Source organism: Lepisma saccharinum, chromosome 30 (genome assembly GCF_977018435.1).
Source record: "Lepisma saccharinum chromosome 30, izLepSacc3.1, whole genome shotgun sequence".
NCBI lineage: Eukaryota > Metazoa > Arthropoda > Insecta > Zygentoma > Lepismatidae > Lepisma > Lepisma saccharinum.
Window position 1 is genome coordinate 9,467,324 of NC_139258.1, and position 16,860 is coordinate 9,484,183.

Sequence of the window (16,860 nt, forward strand, 5' to 3'; positions counted from 1 at the left end):
TATAATATAATTATAATATAATAAGAATGAGCGTTACATGACACAAAAGTTCAGAGTTCAAGGCAGATATCGGTGTTTCTTCGATTTCCGTGTGTGAGCAGCTGCTGGGTTGTCTCTCTTCAGCGACCAGCAGTAGTCCGCCAGCATGACTGCGTCCCACCTCCCCTGGTACCTCTCCTCCATTTGGCGCATGTCCTGATGGAACCTTTCTCCCTGCTCGTCGCTCATCGCCCCAAGGTTTTCAGGAAACCAGTCCATGTGTGAGAACAGGAAGTGCATCTTTATACTCATCAAACACCCGAGTTTTTGGAAGGCCTCTATCATGCTGCTGATGAGTGTGGCGTGGTTTGGTGCCTTCGTGTTCCCCAGGAAGTTGTTCACCACCTGCACAAACGATTTCCAGGCGGCGCACTCAAGCGTGTTCATGGAGTTTTGGAACTCAGTGTCCTGTATGAGCTGCCGTATCTGTGGGCCATCAAAAATGCCGGCCTTGAGCTTCTCAATGGTCAGTCGAGGAAATGCTCGGCACACGTAGTTGAAGCACCTCCCATCCTTGTCCAGAGCGCGCGTGAACTGTTTCATTAACCCAAGCTTCATGTGTAGCGGTGGGATCAATATCTTCTCCCGGTCAACAAGAGGTTCGTTTATGATGTTTCTCGCCCCAGGTACTAACTGCTCTCGCGCCGGCCACTCTTTCTTTACATAGTGCTGGACTCTGTCTCGACTGTCCCACATACATATAAAGCATGGGCACTTCGTGAACCCGGACTGCTGACCTAGTAGAAAGTTCACCATCTTGAAGTCGACGCAGATCATCCATTGGTGCTGCTTATATTGGATTTTGTCAAGCACATACTTCACTGCTTCATATTTCTCTTTGAGAGTTGTGGAGTGCGCAAGAGGGATTGAGGCGAACTGGTTCCCGTTGTGGAGGAGCACACACTTCAAAGAGCGCTTGCAGCTGTCAATGAAGAGTCGCCAATCTGTCGGATCGTATGTAGGAGTGCCGAGTTTATGAAGAAGACCGGCGACATCTCGGCAGTACACGAGGTCTTCCTCCTGGCAGAAGTAGCCCATGTACTCCTCATGCCTTCTACGGAAGAAAGTGATACGCGCGTCCTCGCCAAGTAAATTTTTCTCTTTGAGTCTGGAGGCCAACAGCTCGGAGGAAGTCTTCGACAAGCTGAGATCCCGAACCAGATCATTCAGCTCACATTGTGAAAAGGGCTGCGGACCATCTTGTGTTTCATACTCCTGTTCTGTATCTCCTACGTCGTCTGAAGTGGTGGCCTCGTCGTCGGTGTGAGGAAGCTGTGGGGACGCTGGTACAGGTATTTCTTCGCAGTGAGCAACTGGACGGCGGGCAGATGGAAGGTCGGGGTACTGGAGGATGTGCCGATTCTTCCGGTTGATGCCAGTAGTATTGATGGCGCAGAAGTAACAATCCGATGCATGGTCAAGCGGCTCCCTCCAAACCATCGGAATCCCAAACTTCAGTGAAGTTTTGGCACCCTTAGTCCACCGCCTGAGGTATTCCACGCACGTCTTGCACACCGTGTGCGGTGCCCAGGACTTATCTTGGTCACCTAGCTTGACTTTAAAGTACGCCTGGTATGTGTGCTTCACGAATCTTGTGATGTTCTTCCTGTCCGCTGACAGCGTGTATTCTCCGCAGATGTAGCAGAAAACGTCAGGATTATTCCTGCATGAACGTCGCGCCGAAGCCATCTGAAAGTAATAAATAATATTATATTATAATATTATAATATATATATATAAATTAAGTGGTGTGAAAGTAATTAAAAAATATAGGACACTATAGCTACTGCTGTAGCTCAAAAGGTTGACCTGATTGAGCAAAACCAAGGTCATTTTCGGACTCAGGGCATCAAAATTAGTCTAATTCAGCTGAGAAACCCTGGACGATTTTTTGCCTGTTACCCAGTGTTATAATTAATTATACATCATATTAATGCAACAACGTTTTCCAAAATATAACAAAACAGAAATTGATAACATAGATATATCATCGTGCGTATTAAGCACAAAATTAAACAAAATATAATAAATGAAATAAATGAACATCTTTGGGTCAGTCACATATGCTAACCCTGTATATATTGGAAGCATTGCAGTGTTACATGTGTGACAATTCACACACAAAATGCAAGGTTCTAGACATGAGATTGGATTAAAATATTCATAATGAACTGATTTTATATAATTATGAAGTACTTGGTGGTATCTGTTAACAAATGAAATAACTTGAGTCTGATGACATAGGCTGAATGAATGAAAAGCATTCACGAACATGTGTCATGTGTGTGACACTTTAAAAATGTAGGAAAAATTGACTTGACTTGTATTCATATCCAGATATTATTAGACTGATTAAAACAAGAAGACTTAGGTGGGCAGGCGACGTGACACGAGTAGGAGAGGTAAGAGTTTACAGGATTCTTCTTGGGAGACCTGATGGTAAGAGACCTGTAGGAAGGCCAATACGAAGATGGAGAGATAACGTTGAGATGGACCTGAAGGAAACTGTAGTGATAGATAAGAATGGATTAATAAGCCTTAGGGTTTAAGGAGGGTAGAGAGTGAGTGAGTTTTGTTTGTGAAGCATATAAGTCACAGATGCTAATCATTTTTTTTCATGAAATATGCACATTGCATGCATTCACCAACATTTAAACCTTATTGCTATTAAAACACTAATAATTTTCAGATTGATTCACTTTATTTACATGGAGTAGGACCACTTTTCGTGGAATGCCCCATTAGTAGAGGCACATATTTTTGGTAAATAAAAAAGCAAAATTTCGGTACAAAAACAGTCAATTTTGGGTTCAAAAGCGGTAAATAAAATGAAATTTCGCTGTTATAGCGGTGAAAAAGCACAATATAAAATGACATTTTGGTTTTTAAAAATGTGAATATAGTCCGAAATTTGATTTAAAAAGTGCACTATTGCACAAAATAAACATTCCCTTCTAATAAAGTAAAAGTAAAGTAAAGTGCTCCCCTGTGCATAGCACCATGCCATGAAGGCGTATAGGGGGTGTGGGGGTAACGCCCCACACTTTCTTGATCCGGTCGTGAGTGGGGGTGATGTGATCAGCATCACGCCCCTGACCACCTTTACCCCCCAGGGTTTCCCCCAGGTACCCATGTTATTTGACGCTGGGTGGGTGCCGGGGCCGCTTCCATCGTTAGAAAAGTTCCCGGATTTGAACCGGCCGGGTATTGAACCCGGGACCTTTAACATGGTAGTCAGACGCGTTACCGACTGAGCCACCGTGGCCACACATTAAATCATTTCCAGGATATTAAGCTTATTCCTATATAAAGGAGTCAGTTTTTGCTTCTCAAGTATTTACAGTAGAATTAAACAATTTTCCGTGAATTGCATAACTCACAGGCTACTTCAGACTTCAGAAAGTGTCACATCGGTAAATTTCGTGTTTGAGTCTATTTCGCATTTTGCAGTTCATTTCGCATCATTTCGTGACAAAATAGAGTAGGAAAATGCACCTCACACCTTTCAGAAACATGAAATATTAACATTACAATGTGTTATTTCAAATTTCGTGTTTTCGTCAAAAACTAAATATGCATGCCTCTACCAATTAGTGTTCTTGAATAATTGGAAAGTTGTCAGAAAATTGTAATATTTGTAACTCTTGATTTCTGAAATGCATACCTTCGTCATGACTGCTGCCTTACATTGGTATATTTCATTCCAGCTGACCAATCGAGAGATAGCCCACCAGGGCCTCCAGGTGGAAGCAGGTGCCACTGCATTGGTGCTCCGTCTGGTGCAGCTTCCGCCACCATCCGGAGTCGACCCGGTGGACCTTCAGCCGCTACTCAAGAGGCTTCTCTCTGTGTCCATTCGCGTCCAGGGCAAAGCTACCAAGACGTGGATGGCGGAGTTCGTCTTCTACGGGAGCCCACTGTCCAGCTCTCATCCCAAAGAGTCAGGTTTGTTTATTTATGTGCGTAGCTTGAGTAAAAACAACACCATGTTTTGTAACGTGATCTCTTTTTCTTCTCCTTAGCATTGGCATTCGATGTAAGGCGAGTCAGCAGGCACCTTGGACCAGATATTGCAGCTTTAGTTGCAGACAGTCAGTCAAGTAAAGCATGTAAATAAACAGGGTGTCTTCCAACTGGAAATTCCTTTAATTCCATGAGTTTGTATAAATTATTGGCTCTAGTAATTATGCATTAATTCTTTCGTGGAAGAGAGTAAAAAATAAAGCGTGCCTCCATGGTGGAGTGGTTAGCACAGCATGCTACAATACAGAGGCCCAAGGTTGTAATTCCAGCCTGGCCATGAGCATCAATTTCATCATATCATCACTCGTCCTCATCTTCGTGATTAGCCAAAAAGTGGCAGAAATGTGAAGTAAAATAAATAAATCAAACATGAAAAAATTGCAGCACATATGAAATGTAACTATTGAGTTATAATTTTCAAAAATATGTAACTGTACATAGTATAAAAATGCACTTTTGCATCTGTAATAAACTAGGGATGGGCCGATATGAAATTTTAGCCGATACCGATAATGTACCGATATAAAATTTACCAATACCGATATTCTACCAATCCGATATAAAATTAGAAATGGTCCTTGAAGAACCTGAAATGATCATTGACCTCCTTAATAAATGTGTTTTTCAAGGTGACTGCAGTGCAAAAGGAGATTGCATATTTAGACATTTACTTTTTTAGAAATTAGGGCATGGAGATTATCCATAAAAATTACAACAAAATGGCAGAATTTTGCACTAAATTATCAGATATTTATCGATATATCGGATCAGTAAAATAATCGGTAATTTTACCGATAATGCCTATATCGGCCGATACCGATAGAGTACCGATTAATCGGTTCCATCCCTACTAATTTGTGAAGATGGGGATGAGTGATGATGTGATGAAATTGATGAATGGACACTCACAAACATCCATGCTGAGACTGGGATTCGAACGTGGGACCCCTGGCATTGTAGCACGATGTGCTAACCACTCTGCCACGAGGACCGGCACTACCAGTCTCAATTAGCCTGTCTGAACATGAAGTAAACATAAAACAAACTGATAAGCTTTGAATTATAAGTATACTTCTGCCTGAACATGAAAGCATTTATGGTTGAACATTTGGGCCTTGGTGTAATTTAATCTTTACACCGCCAGGCGGGTTTGCCGAATGGAACCCCTCATTCGCCGAGGCTTTTCCGTGCAATTTTTAAATTTTTACACTTATTTCGGAAAAACGTTATAACTCTTAGACTATTGGACCAATCTGCTTTGGGTAAGGTTTGTCTTGAAGCCAAGATACCAGGGCATGCAACTGTGTACAAGTCAGAACACAAAAGTGAAAAAGATGGTGTGGGGTAGGCCGTGCCCCCAAATTTCCATGAAAAAATAATAAAAATCTGGACTTAGCCCCATCTTTCCCCACTCCTATTGGAAAAGGACACAAACTTGAGCCTTCTTTTCATAGTATCGACCTTTCGTAATGAATTGAAGGTTGTTTCATGTTCCTAGCTAGCACACACAATGTAATATGAGCCAGCATGTGTTAAAAGCTTCACGCTGACAATGCACAGCTCGAAAAACAAGGACTTGAACACTTGACCTGGGCATGTTGAAAGGGGGAAAAGTGCTCCAACCTTGACGGAGGCTTTTCCCAGAAAGCCTGGTACTGTCTCCACCACAATATAAAAGTATGAAGGTGCAAATAGCATGGGAATGTTACCTAATTCTTCTTGTCACGTTACGGTGACAACGGCGGGTGACACCGGCAAATTAAAGGTTAACACATTTGGGATTGGCCTCATAATACAGCATTTTTACCTCTGGACTGCAGTTTTTTGGTTGTTTTTCAAAAAATCATAGAAAAAAATATTTTTACTTTGTTTTTATTTACCACAGATTTCTCGAATCTACAAAACTTCCTCTTTTCAATGAACAAAAATTTGTTAAATTTTCTTTTCATTTTCAGACATTTTTGAATATTTTTTTCAGCAATGTTTTGTGAAAAAAAAAAGTACAACATTGTAACAAATGTTAACATAGAGATATTTTAAGTTCGTATTCTGGAAATTTCAATAATTAACTACATAAACTATCAGTACATCTTTTGAATCTTGCATAAGAATACTTCGTATGTGCACATAAAAGATAATAACAAAAATAATTACAAATTACAGGTAATTAGCTTTTGTATGAAGAAGTGGCTGCAGGACAGGACCAGACTATGTATCAGTTGGTTCTGCGTCATCTGTAAAAATTAAACAACTAAATAAATAAACTAAGTAAATAAAATAAATTTTCATTTGACATACACTATACAAAATAATAAATGGAAAAACTAAAAATACATCAGTGCATGGAGGAGAATCAAGCAAGAGGCAAGATGAATAGACCCAAAAAAATTACCTCTTCTCACTTCATTCATAAAATACTAGAGTTTGCAACACTGTTTATATTGTCAACAATTAATTATTACTAATATAACCTACCTTCCAAATCTTCAAATTCATCTGCATCATCAAAATCGTCGCTAACTTCAAACTCTGAGGTGGAATCCTCATGCAGAATTTCCACTATGCAGTCTGGATCTAACAACGCCATTCTAAACAATTCAAGGTACATCAACCCAACAACAAACAGTCGCAGGTGTGAGATAAAAATAGCACATGAGTCACCTAGCGGTTGGAATTTCAACAGAGGGGCTTGAATGAACACGCACATGAGACGAAGTACGAACATAGCCCGTAGTTCAATCTGCAAAGCGATTGCATATCGCAGGATGGGCTACGCCCGTCGTTCGTCCACATTGACTTTAAGTGCATTGCGGGCTATGCCCGTCATGAGACCCCAATGTGTTAAAGAAGAAGAGAAAGAAAAACTTCATTTTCATATTCTTTCTTGAGAAATTAAGTTCAGCATTATTGTTTTGTAATTTTTTTTGGCACTTTCTGTAAAAATAACTAACACAAATCATGAACCAATAATGCTCTAGTAGAGCTGATATAAATACATTTACAGTTATTAAGAATGCATTTTCCTATTGCAGGTCTTCGTCGTCCTGTGTATTTCACCTATGAAATGGGAAGCTGTGATTCTGTATCAAAGACAGTTGATAGCCTCCTGAACGACTGGGCTCAGATTGTGCACTTGTATACCATAGTTGAAGACCTTGCAGAATATTTAAAGATAGGTAAGTAGAAAGTAGGGATGGGCCGATATGAAATTTTGGCTGGTACCGATAAAGTACCGATATAAAATTTACCGATACCGATAACCGATATAAAATTAGAAATGGTCCTTGAAGAACCTGAAAGGTTCACTGACCTCTTTAATAAATGTGTGTTTCAAGGTGACTGCAATTTAAGATAAATTGCATATTTAGACATTTACTTTTTTTAGAAAGTAGGGCATGGATATTATTCATAAAAATTATAACAAAATGGCAGAATTTTGCACTAAATTATTAGATAATAATTGATATATTGGATCGGTAAAATAATCGGTAATTTTACCGATAAACCGATATGCCTATATCGGCCAATACTGATAGATTACCGATTAATTGGTCCCATCCCTAGCTTTCAAAAGCTTGAATGGGTATTTTAAGGTTGCAAGCTGTAAATATGTAATTCTAATTTTTGAAGTTTTTAGCTGCACAAATGTACTGAAAATATAAAGGAGGAAAAAATATCTTCCTGATTACATCTTAGATTTACAATTAAGGTTTGTCAGGATTCTCTCTCCTGCCAACCTCATGGCAGAGTGGTTAGTGCAGCATGCTATGATGCCAGGGGTAGCCGGGTTCGAATCCTGACCTGGGTAGGGGTGTTGCTTGTTGTGGATTTCAAATTTAACCTAACAGAGATAGACATGGTTCAGGTAATGAGAGACTTGGTAGCAATATAATGTACTGGAATCAGGTATGTACTTGATCCACAAAACTGGTTGTCAATGGCTCAAAAGCTCACAGAAAAACAGTACACTCTGGAAGTTTGCAGCAATAACACATGGTTGCGAGTGGGGCCTGCCGCGTAGCCAAGTGGTTAGCGCTCTCGCCTTTGGTGCAAGCGGTCCGGGTGGGTGCCCCCAAAATTTCGGCATTGACCCAGCGTCGTGAGGACAATTGGGAAGCTACTTTGAAGTAGCATGCTTCGGGCACGAAAGCCAGAAAAATAGTGGTGATGGGATCCGATGCGCTGACCACGTGTCACCCAATGAAAAGCTGCTTTGGCAGGCCCTGCCCCTTCAAGGGCTGTTGCACCACGAAGTTTAGTTTAGTTTATTGATAAATGGAGGGTAATATGGATGTTCTAAAGGAGCTGGGGTAGCTCAGTCGTTGCGGCGAGAGACCCGGGTCCGATGCCCGGTGGGGGAGAACCAGGAAATTTTCCAAATGTTGAAGTGGCTCTGGCACCCAGGTATAAAGTACCTGGAGGAAACAGGGGGGGGGGGTAAAGGTGGTCAGGTGCATGGTGTTGATCACATCTTTACCTGTGGGCAGGCACGTCTCCTGATAATGTTCACATGAGCACGTGAACACTCATGTATATGTCTTAAATTACATACATATTAAATGCACACACACACATTTTTATTCGAAAAAATACTATGTTTGATGTTCGAGTATATACACACAATTTAGTCTGACACGACTTATTTCACGTCTGATAACTTTTTTAGATAGTTGGTAACACTGATTCCTACTGTGTATCTTTTTTAGATAGTTGGTAACACTGACTCCTACTGTGTTCCACGGAGGGCGTTGAACACAATTGCTGTGCATGTTGCATAGAGCTGACAGCTAAGGGGCTGTTGGCCACTATACCCCGAAGATGTTCACTTTGCTGTGCGAACACTGATGCAAGCGGCAATACTTCTTACATTCGGCACCAGAGTGCAGCATATACAAGGCATGTCTAGGGGGACTCGAAAAGATCTGTGCTACATAGTTGCAAACTTTAGCGAGATTTCGCTAAACCTGGTGGAATTTAAGAGGGAGAGGGACAATTTCCCCTAAGTCCTTCTTGTATTACTTCAAATATAGCGTGATTTTGGGGGGAAATTGTTGAAAATAAATTGAACTTTTATTCTCACTTTTTCAATTGAATATGAAGTTACAAGGGAGAGGAGTAAATCTGCATTCAGTACAAAAACATTATTGTGAACACACGTATGCAAACTGCACACGACGCCACTGCCTGTGGGGTCCCTAATTCCTAAGCACAGGGGGACACTTTTTTACCTTTTTTTTATGCGTGTTCTAAGTTTGTTTATACTTATTTTGTAAATAACATTTCGTTTGATGCATTTCTCTCCCCCTCTCTAGAAAAGTACAACCTCTCGAACATGGTGACCATCAAGTCCTACAGCTACAGCCGCCTCGTCTTGGGCTACGGTCCGGAAAGGAGTGCCACGGTGACTGTGCAGTGGAACGGCTCCAGCAAGGCCTTCACTCTTATATTTGGTGAGTGTGCTGTGTTGCATCTTCTCAGGGCTATTCAAGATACAGTACAATACAGAGTGATCAAAAAAGTTTGAATTATGATGAAAGTTGTTTCATTTGGTCAAAGTAAACCTCACATGAAATCATGAAGCACAGTGTCTACCAGTCAAGAAAAAAGTAAATCAACAAAAAGTCAGGAATTTTTGCTATTACAAGGATTGATTGATTGATTTTAGTTTATTTTACTTCACTTTTGGCAAATCGCAAAGCTGTGGATGAATGGTGGTAAGATTGATGAAGGGACAATCACAAATATGTATAGACGGCAGCACGAGCCCCAAATAAAGTATATTAGCCGAGAGTCAGATCTGTCAAATGCAGTCCAGGCCAGGATGTATTAATAGATAAAGCAAGTCTAATTCTCTTGTTTAATACAGCTTAAGTTTTCGTCTTAACTAGCCGTTTGGTAAGGTTTTTTTTTTCATTAAATAAATATTTATTTTCTGTATTGCTAATTTTTAAATTTACCTAAGTAGGGGCCGAATAAATAGAGGTTAAAAAAAAGGTAAAGAAAAGGTCAAGAATTTTGAATTTGTTACTTTGGTAGACATTATGTGAGGGCATTTTACATGAAATAATAATAATAAAAAAAACATCACAGATTAGTACAATATTGATTTGAATTTCAGCCTCTTCATAACCAAACAGAGGGCACTGTAGATTGTGGCAGGTATTCAACAGTTCTAAAACATGACAGTAAAAAACTTATTACATCATGTGCTGGCAACATACTTGTTAAAAACGCCCAAAATGAATGATAACATTATTGGGCAGACAAAGCGAGTAGCACCAGCAGAACTTCAAGCGCATCCCCTTTGTCGTCTCTCGACCAGCCCTGATGATGATTCTGAGATAGAATCGAAAGCTTGGCAAATTCTTAGTGTTTTTTTTTTTTATCATGCTGTGTGTGTGTTTTGTTTTGTTCTAAAATATTTCTTCTTCATGGTTTATAGTTTGTTAAAACATAACTACATGTAAAATTTATTTCATTTGTGTTTGTGAACTTTTCAACCAATAATAACTACTAGCTGATTAAGTGTAGCCAACCTTGCCAAGAAGTTAAGTCCTCAATATTATTTTGGCTATCCTTCCCACAGGTGCAGGCAACAATGCAATGAACGCCCACACCCTGATGCGAGAGCAGCTTGAGGCCCACCTTAATAGGTACAGGAGTTTGGCACAGATAGTTCACCTGTTGCACGAGACCTACGACCCTCTCGTCTCAATAAGCAAGTTGCCTACAGTGCCACAGCTCGGCGTTCTCAGTGCAGTATGTACAGTATCCTTACTCTAACTGCAGATATATTTTTCCCTATGATATTATCCTTGTACCATGAGTTTTACTTATGTATCCATGTAGAGACAGCTCCAACTGCTGGAGCATGCCAATTTTCAATTCATCCTTGGATTACAGAGGTGGCACCGGATCTTTGGTCTGTCCCAGCAAAACCTTTTTTGAAATTCTCTAATTTCAAAAACATTCTTATGATAATGGTATTATGGTGGCCGCGGTGGCTCAGTCGGTAACGTGTCTGACTACCATGCTAAAAGTCCCGGATTTGATCCCCGGTCGGTTCAAATCCGGGAACTTTTCTAACGTTGGAAGCGGCCCCGGCGCCCACCCAGCATCGAATGACATGGGTACCTGGGGGAAACCCTAGGGGATAAAGGCAGTCAGGGGCGTGGTGCTGATCACATCACCCCCACTCGCGACCGGATCAAGAAAGTGTGGGGCGTTAGCCCCGCACCCCCTATACGCCTTCATGGCATGGTGCTAAGCACAGGGGATCACTTTACCTTTTTTCTTATGATAATGCAGATTCTGAAAAAAAAATACCCTGGTTTAGATACCTTGTAGAACATTGAAGCAAATCTTCACATGGTTTACTGTAACAGTTGTGCGTGCCAAAAGCCTATTTGCTATCACAGATAATCTACTTTTTAAGAGACTTTAAAGAGAGAAATTTTCAAAAAAGGAATTGCAGAGGCTGACCAAAGGGACAGCTCCACCTTAAAGATGTTGGAATTCAACTCTGTTCTTCTCCTTTGTACAACACTGTTCATTTCGGCAGCCACTTTATACTAAAAACTACTCCATGATATTTATCTCATAGGATGCTCAGAGGACTATAGAACCTATCAGTAATTGGCAACACACCCGCCGCAAAATGACTTCGGACCTCATAACAAAAGCACAAGAAATTACATCTTTATCACAGGCCGGAGGCTCAGTTCAGAATCATTGACTTGTTGATAAAAAGCAAGAGACTTTGTACGATTAATTATTCTACCATTAAAGATATTTTCAATCCAGTAGCCAATCGATATCTGCACTCCGTTGGCCGCCATCTTGAAAATAATCCGCCATATTTGATATTTTTGGATTTGATATATCTCGGGAATGGTGTCTGCTATCAACGTCCGGTTTTCTCAGAAATGTTCCAAATAGTGTAAACTTTCATAATAAATCAATAAATCTATAGAAGTTTTCAGAAAGTCTTAATTAATAATTCTCGAACCAAACAAAGGCATTTTCTATTTTGTAAGATTACTTAGTTTTGTTAGAAGTATAGATGAACTGAACCCCTATTTTTTCTAGATTTATAAATTTACCTTAAATAACATTTTAAGAGAAATACAATTTACAAACAAGTCAACATAATTTTTGAAAAAAGAATCATTGTTAAGACTTTCAACTCGCAGTTATTCTCATAAAATGTTTTGTAGTTTTTGTGAATAACTTCTATGTAATTTTTTTGTGCTTTTGTTATGAGGTCCAAAGTCATTTTGCGGCGGGTGTAAAGCCGAATGATTGATTGGCTGTCAGGAGAAATAATTATATATATTATTATTTGGTAGGATGCTATTCCATTCAATCCCTGGCTTAATTGCTATTAAAGCTGCATCTTTTTCATCAGAGGTATATGCCGGCCCCCGTAGCACATGGTGCTACAAAGCCAGGGGTTCCGGGTTGGAATCCTGACCTGGGCATGGATGTTTGTGAGTGTCCATTCCTCAATTTCATCATATCATCACTCATCCCTATCTTTGCTAATTAGCCAAAACTGGCACAAAAAGCAAAGTAAAATAAAGCAAATCAAGTCAAATCATGAAAGGTATAATGAATTGGAATCCAAATGCTCTTCATAGGAGAATGAACTTGTTCTTCACATCAATTATGTATATGGCTGAGACAATACTGATCCGATCAGTATAGGTGGCATTGAAATTTATATACCGATACGGGCCAATACTTTTCCAACATTTTGATCTGCAAAATTCCATGGAACACTTTCACAAGGTCTAATTATTCTGGAACTTAGTTTGCACCAGTTTTTGTGTGGGAACACTTGATTTTATGATTGCATGTATTTTAACATTAATATTAATGTGACAGATCCTCATAACTTGTTGAGTTGTAGTAAGATGTTGCATAACATTAATTTTGCACGAACTCAATCATGATGTATAAATTACAACTTTTTGTCCATGTGTAGAAAAGCTAAATTACATTGTATAAGAGAGAGAAATGGGCAAAAGGAGTATTCTCTCGATCTGCAAGCAGAATAAGAAGAAGCCAGTCATAGTAATTCTGAAAAGTTTATAAGATAAAACTATTGGTAAATTGATGCTCATAATTGGAGAGGAATATTAATTACTATTTTGAACAACTTTTAATTATTGCAATTTTCAAGCATCTACACATGTGGGAACCAGTGTGGGTATCAGTTCAAAGTGGCATCAGCTCAACTGTAATTATATACTTATTTACTATGCTGATCTAATGATGCATATTCTTTCTTAGCGACCCCAGGTCCCTGTGCAAACGTTCACCGTTCTTCCGCAGTCCCCCACTCTGCTCCGTGTGGCCTACCAAGGGATGTACTGCTTGGAGCTTCGGCTGCGTGGAGGCGGCCTCGTCAGCCTGAGGGATGGAGCGTACAGTAGATTCGACCATAGCAACGCTGTGGAGGAATTCTCACCCACGCAAGGATTAAGGGTAAGAGCAAAGTGCTGATACAGTGGAAGCAAACGTAGTGCTTGTGTGGATGTTTTGTACCTGGTTTCTAAACCGTTTTCATTCATGTAACCTATTGTCCTCATCCTGCACCATGGCTGTGGAGTATAAGTAGAGGCATGCAAATTTCATTTTTGACAAAATATGAAATAACATGCTGTAATGTTCATTTTTCATGTTTCTGAAAGGTGTGTTTTATAAAAAAAAGTTGTTAAAAACTGTACTTACGTATGCAAGTATGTTGTTCCTAATTTCCTTTCCTTTAGAACTACGTCTCTGGGACTAACTATCCCCTTCTTCAGGTTCGTATTATAACCAACCAAAGGTTGGGTATACATCCCCAATACATACAGGCAGCACTCCACTCCAACCAAAGTACAAGGCCAATTCAATCCAGGTAAAATTAATAGGAATAGACATTCCCAGATATGTTAAGATTAAATTAGGCCTAATTAGTAAAAGTATGATAAAACATCAAAATATTAAGTAATTAATAAGCCCCAGACCAAAATTCATTGGTTATCAAAAAGACAGCCTTTTGTGGAAAAACAGAATTCAGAGAGCACATGTTGTTTTTCATGCAAATTTTTTATTAATACAGATATTTTTAGGATAACATTTGTGCAACCACAAATTAACTGGCTTTCCCTGAAAATAACTCCAAGTCACAATTATATGTGCAAACAAACCACAAAAACATCAAAAAATCGATGTTTTTGGACAAAAGACAATCGGTCTCACAGCACCAGAGCCATCTGGTGAGAGTCAGTGGAACTAGCCCTGACTAGACTGCCATCTACTGGGCTTCTCAAGGTACTAGATGAAGGCAAGTAACACAAAGTGCTGTGGACCAATCAGATGGCCTCATGGGCGTGGCTACCAGACAATGAGTCTGAGATAGCTTTTAACATGAGAGGAAGCCATCTTGATTTCACTCTGTGTGGATAGTTGGTACAGTTAACATCGCTCCAAGTTTTGAGCCAGAGTAGGCCAGTGGAGAGAGGACAATGGAGTAGCCATTTGTGTTCCAACATGTGAAGTATCTATTAAGTGGTTGGAAATAGTCCTGTAGTGTATAATATGGATGAATTACAGCACTTGAAGTGCCATAAAGTGCATGGAACCAATATCCATGAAAATTCGGAAATTTTCAAAACCACATGGTGAGGACAATGAGCCTCCAGGAAACCATGATGCTTTGTATCCAAAGACATCCACGATTATTCGGCCCATCCTTTGTGATATAGCTCCCTGAAACAGTTCATTTGCAAGCCAATACCCATATGTCTTAAGATACCGCTATATTTTTAGTGCAGACCCACAAAAATCCCCCATTTATAGTTGGAGTGACAAGTGTTGTTACAAGGCCCATGTGTGATGAGGTGGAAGCAGAAGATGTAAGTACAATGCTTTTGTTACCCATTTTGTTGGTTTCATATGTAAGAACAAACCTATAAGTTTGTGCAGTGCTTGTATATAGTTAAATGTGATATTTCCCAGAATATTAAATGTGTCTTTCCGACATCTTGATTTATTAATTCATATTTGGGCGGACAAGTCCGGGAAGCGTACTACTCGCTCTGGAATAAATAGGCTGAAAGTCCTTATGATAAACCAGCAATCATTCCGCGGAATGGATGCTGGTCTACTGGGGACATCCTCCATGTTAATGGTCACTGGAGGACAGCGTAGAGCTGCACGGGGATAGGTGCGTCCAGGTTGCATAGCCAGGTAGTTTCGTAGGTTCAATCAAGCCCAAAGTGGGTGAGTAGGTTAGGTTCACCTATCCTATTATTCGGCAACGTAACCTGGAGGCACGTATCCCTGGACCAGCCACGTAGACGAAGCCATTCAACTCCCGAATCTATCGTCTGTCTTTTGTCTCGCGCGCGGATCGCAAGATTATGAGACTCAGTACCGGCACTCCCCAAATATGAATACCAGATCAAGGTCGCTGGAACGGCCAGCAGGTCGTGGGTTCCCACCCAACGGTAGTGCAAGTACCATTAATAACCCCCAGCTTGATCTCATTGTAGCAATGCTCCAGGAGCAAGCGAAAGCCTCCGAAAATGTTAGTCAGAAACTTGAGGCCCAGGGTCAGAAACTTGATGCACAGGGTCAGAAACTTGATGCACAGGGTCAGAAACTTGATGCGCAGGGTCAGAAACTTGAAGCGCAGGGTCAGAAAATTGATGCTCAGGGTAGGGAATTTGCCAAGGCATCGGCCGAAGTAAATAGGAAACTTGAAGCCGTAAGGACGGAATTCCAGGCCAGACTGGACTCCATCCACAATGCCACCACGAAGACCTCAGAATTGTTAACTAAGCAAGTAGCGACCAATACCAATAGAATTAACCAAATAGAGATCCAATGTAATGACCTAGAGTTAAGATTAGGTAGGGATTCTACACATGTGTCAGGCCAAATTTTGGAACTGAGGGAACTCGTTGGCGAAGTGCAAGGCGGTGACAATCAGACCACCACAGCTCAGATTCTAGGGAGGTTAGATGCCCTAGAAAACATATGCAGAGAGCTCACTTGCAGTGACCACATGGTCACGATCGAGAACAGGGTTCTCGAGCAAGTGAGGAAGGAAATGCCGAACTGTCAGGCGGAAGGCCGCAGCTCGCATGTATGCATTTCCGAGGGCCAAGTCACTGAGCAGCGCACCTCCTCACAACAAAGGGTTGGTGAGGAGCAGCTGCCAGCAGAACAAAGGTCTGACGATGCAAGCCTGATGAGGATTCTTGCTTGCCTGGAAGGGATGGAGAGACGAATAACTCAGTCCGCCCTTCCACTTACGTCAGCCACCATGCCCGTCTCACCTGCACGGAATGTGTCTGTCTACCATGCCTTGCACAAAACCAAGCGAAGATCTAAGGGTTACGAAAGCTCTGACCAGAGTAGTGGCTATGTGTCTCCCCCTAACAAGTACCACCCACTTGGTAACTCCCCGGAATCCAATTCCGAAAGCTCGGATGCCGAAGTCCGCAGCCAGAGGAAGAGGAAGAACCTGAGGAGGAACAAGAGCAAACCTAGGGTTAGGTTTGCTGATCTCAAACAGCTCCCAACCTTTAACGGGCAGGGGAACAGGCTGGCCTCCGATTTTGTGCAGGAGTTTGAGAGAGATCTCACTCTCCTGGAGGTAGATTTGGCGGATGCCCTCCAAATAATCTCGTTCTGTCTACGGGACGAGGCAGGGCAGTGGTACGAGAGGAACGAACGAAAGTTCAAGTCCTACTCGGATTTTAAAAGACAGTTCCTCTCATATTTCCAAGGGGATGGGTGGAG

The 16,860-nt window shown here is 41.0% G+C and overlaps 1 protein-coding gene across 3 annotated transcripts in view; it reads left to right on the forward strand.

The window, feature by feature from the left end:
- Positions 1-16,860, forward strand: part of MED14 (mediator complex subunit 14) — a 136,479-nt gene that overhangs the window by 76,062 nt on the left and 43,557 nt on the right. For all 3 annotated transcript variants that reach the window (XM_083115640.1, XM_083115641.1, XM_083115642.1), the window contains exons 15-19: positions 3,747-3,984; positions 7,095-7,238; positions 9,375-9,512; positions 10,649-10,821; positions 13,357-13,551. In XM_083115640.1, coding sequence (XP_082971766.1) covers positions 3,747-3,984; positions 7,095-7,238; positions 9,375-9,512; positions 10,649-10,821; positions 13,357-13,551 — 888 coding nt within the window. The remainder of the gene's footprint in view (positions 1-3,746; positions 3,985-7,094; positions 7,239-9,374; positions 9,513-10,648; positions 10,822-13,356; positions 13,552-16,860) is intronic.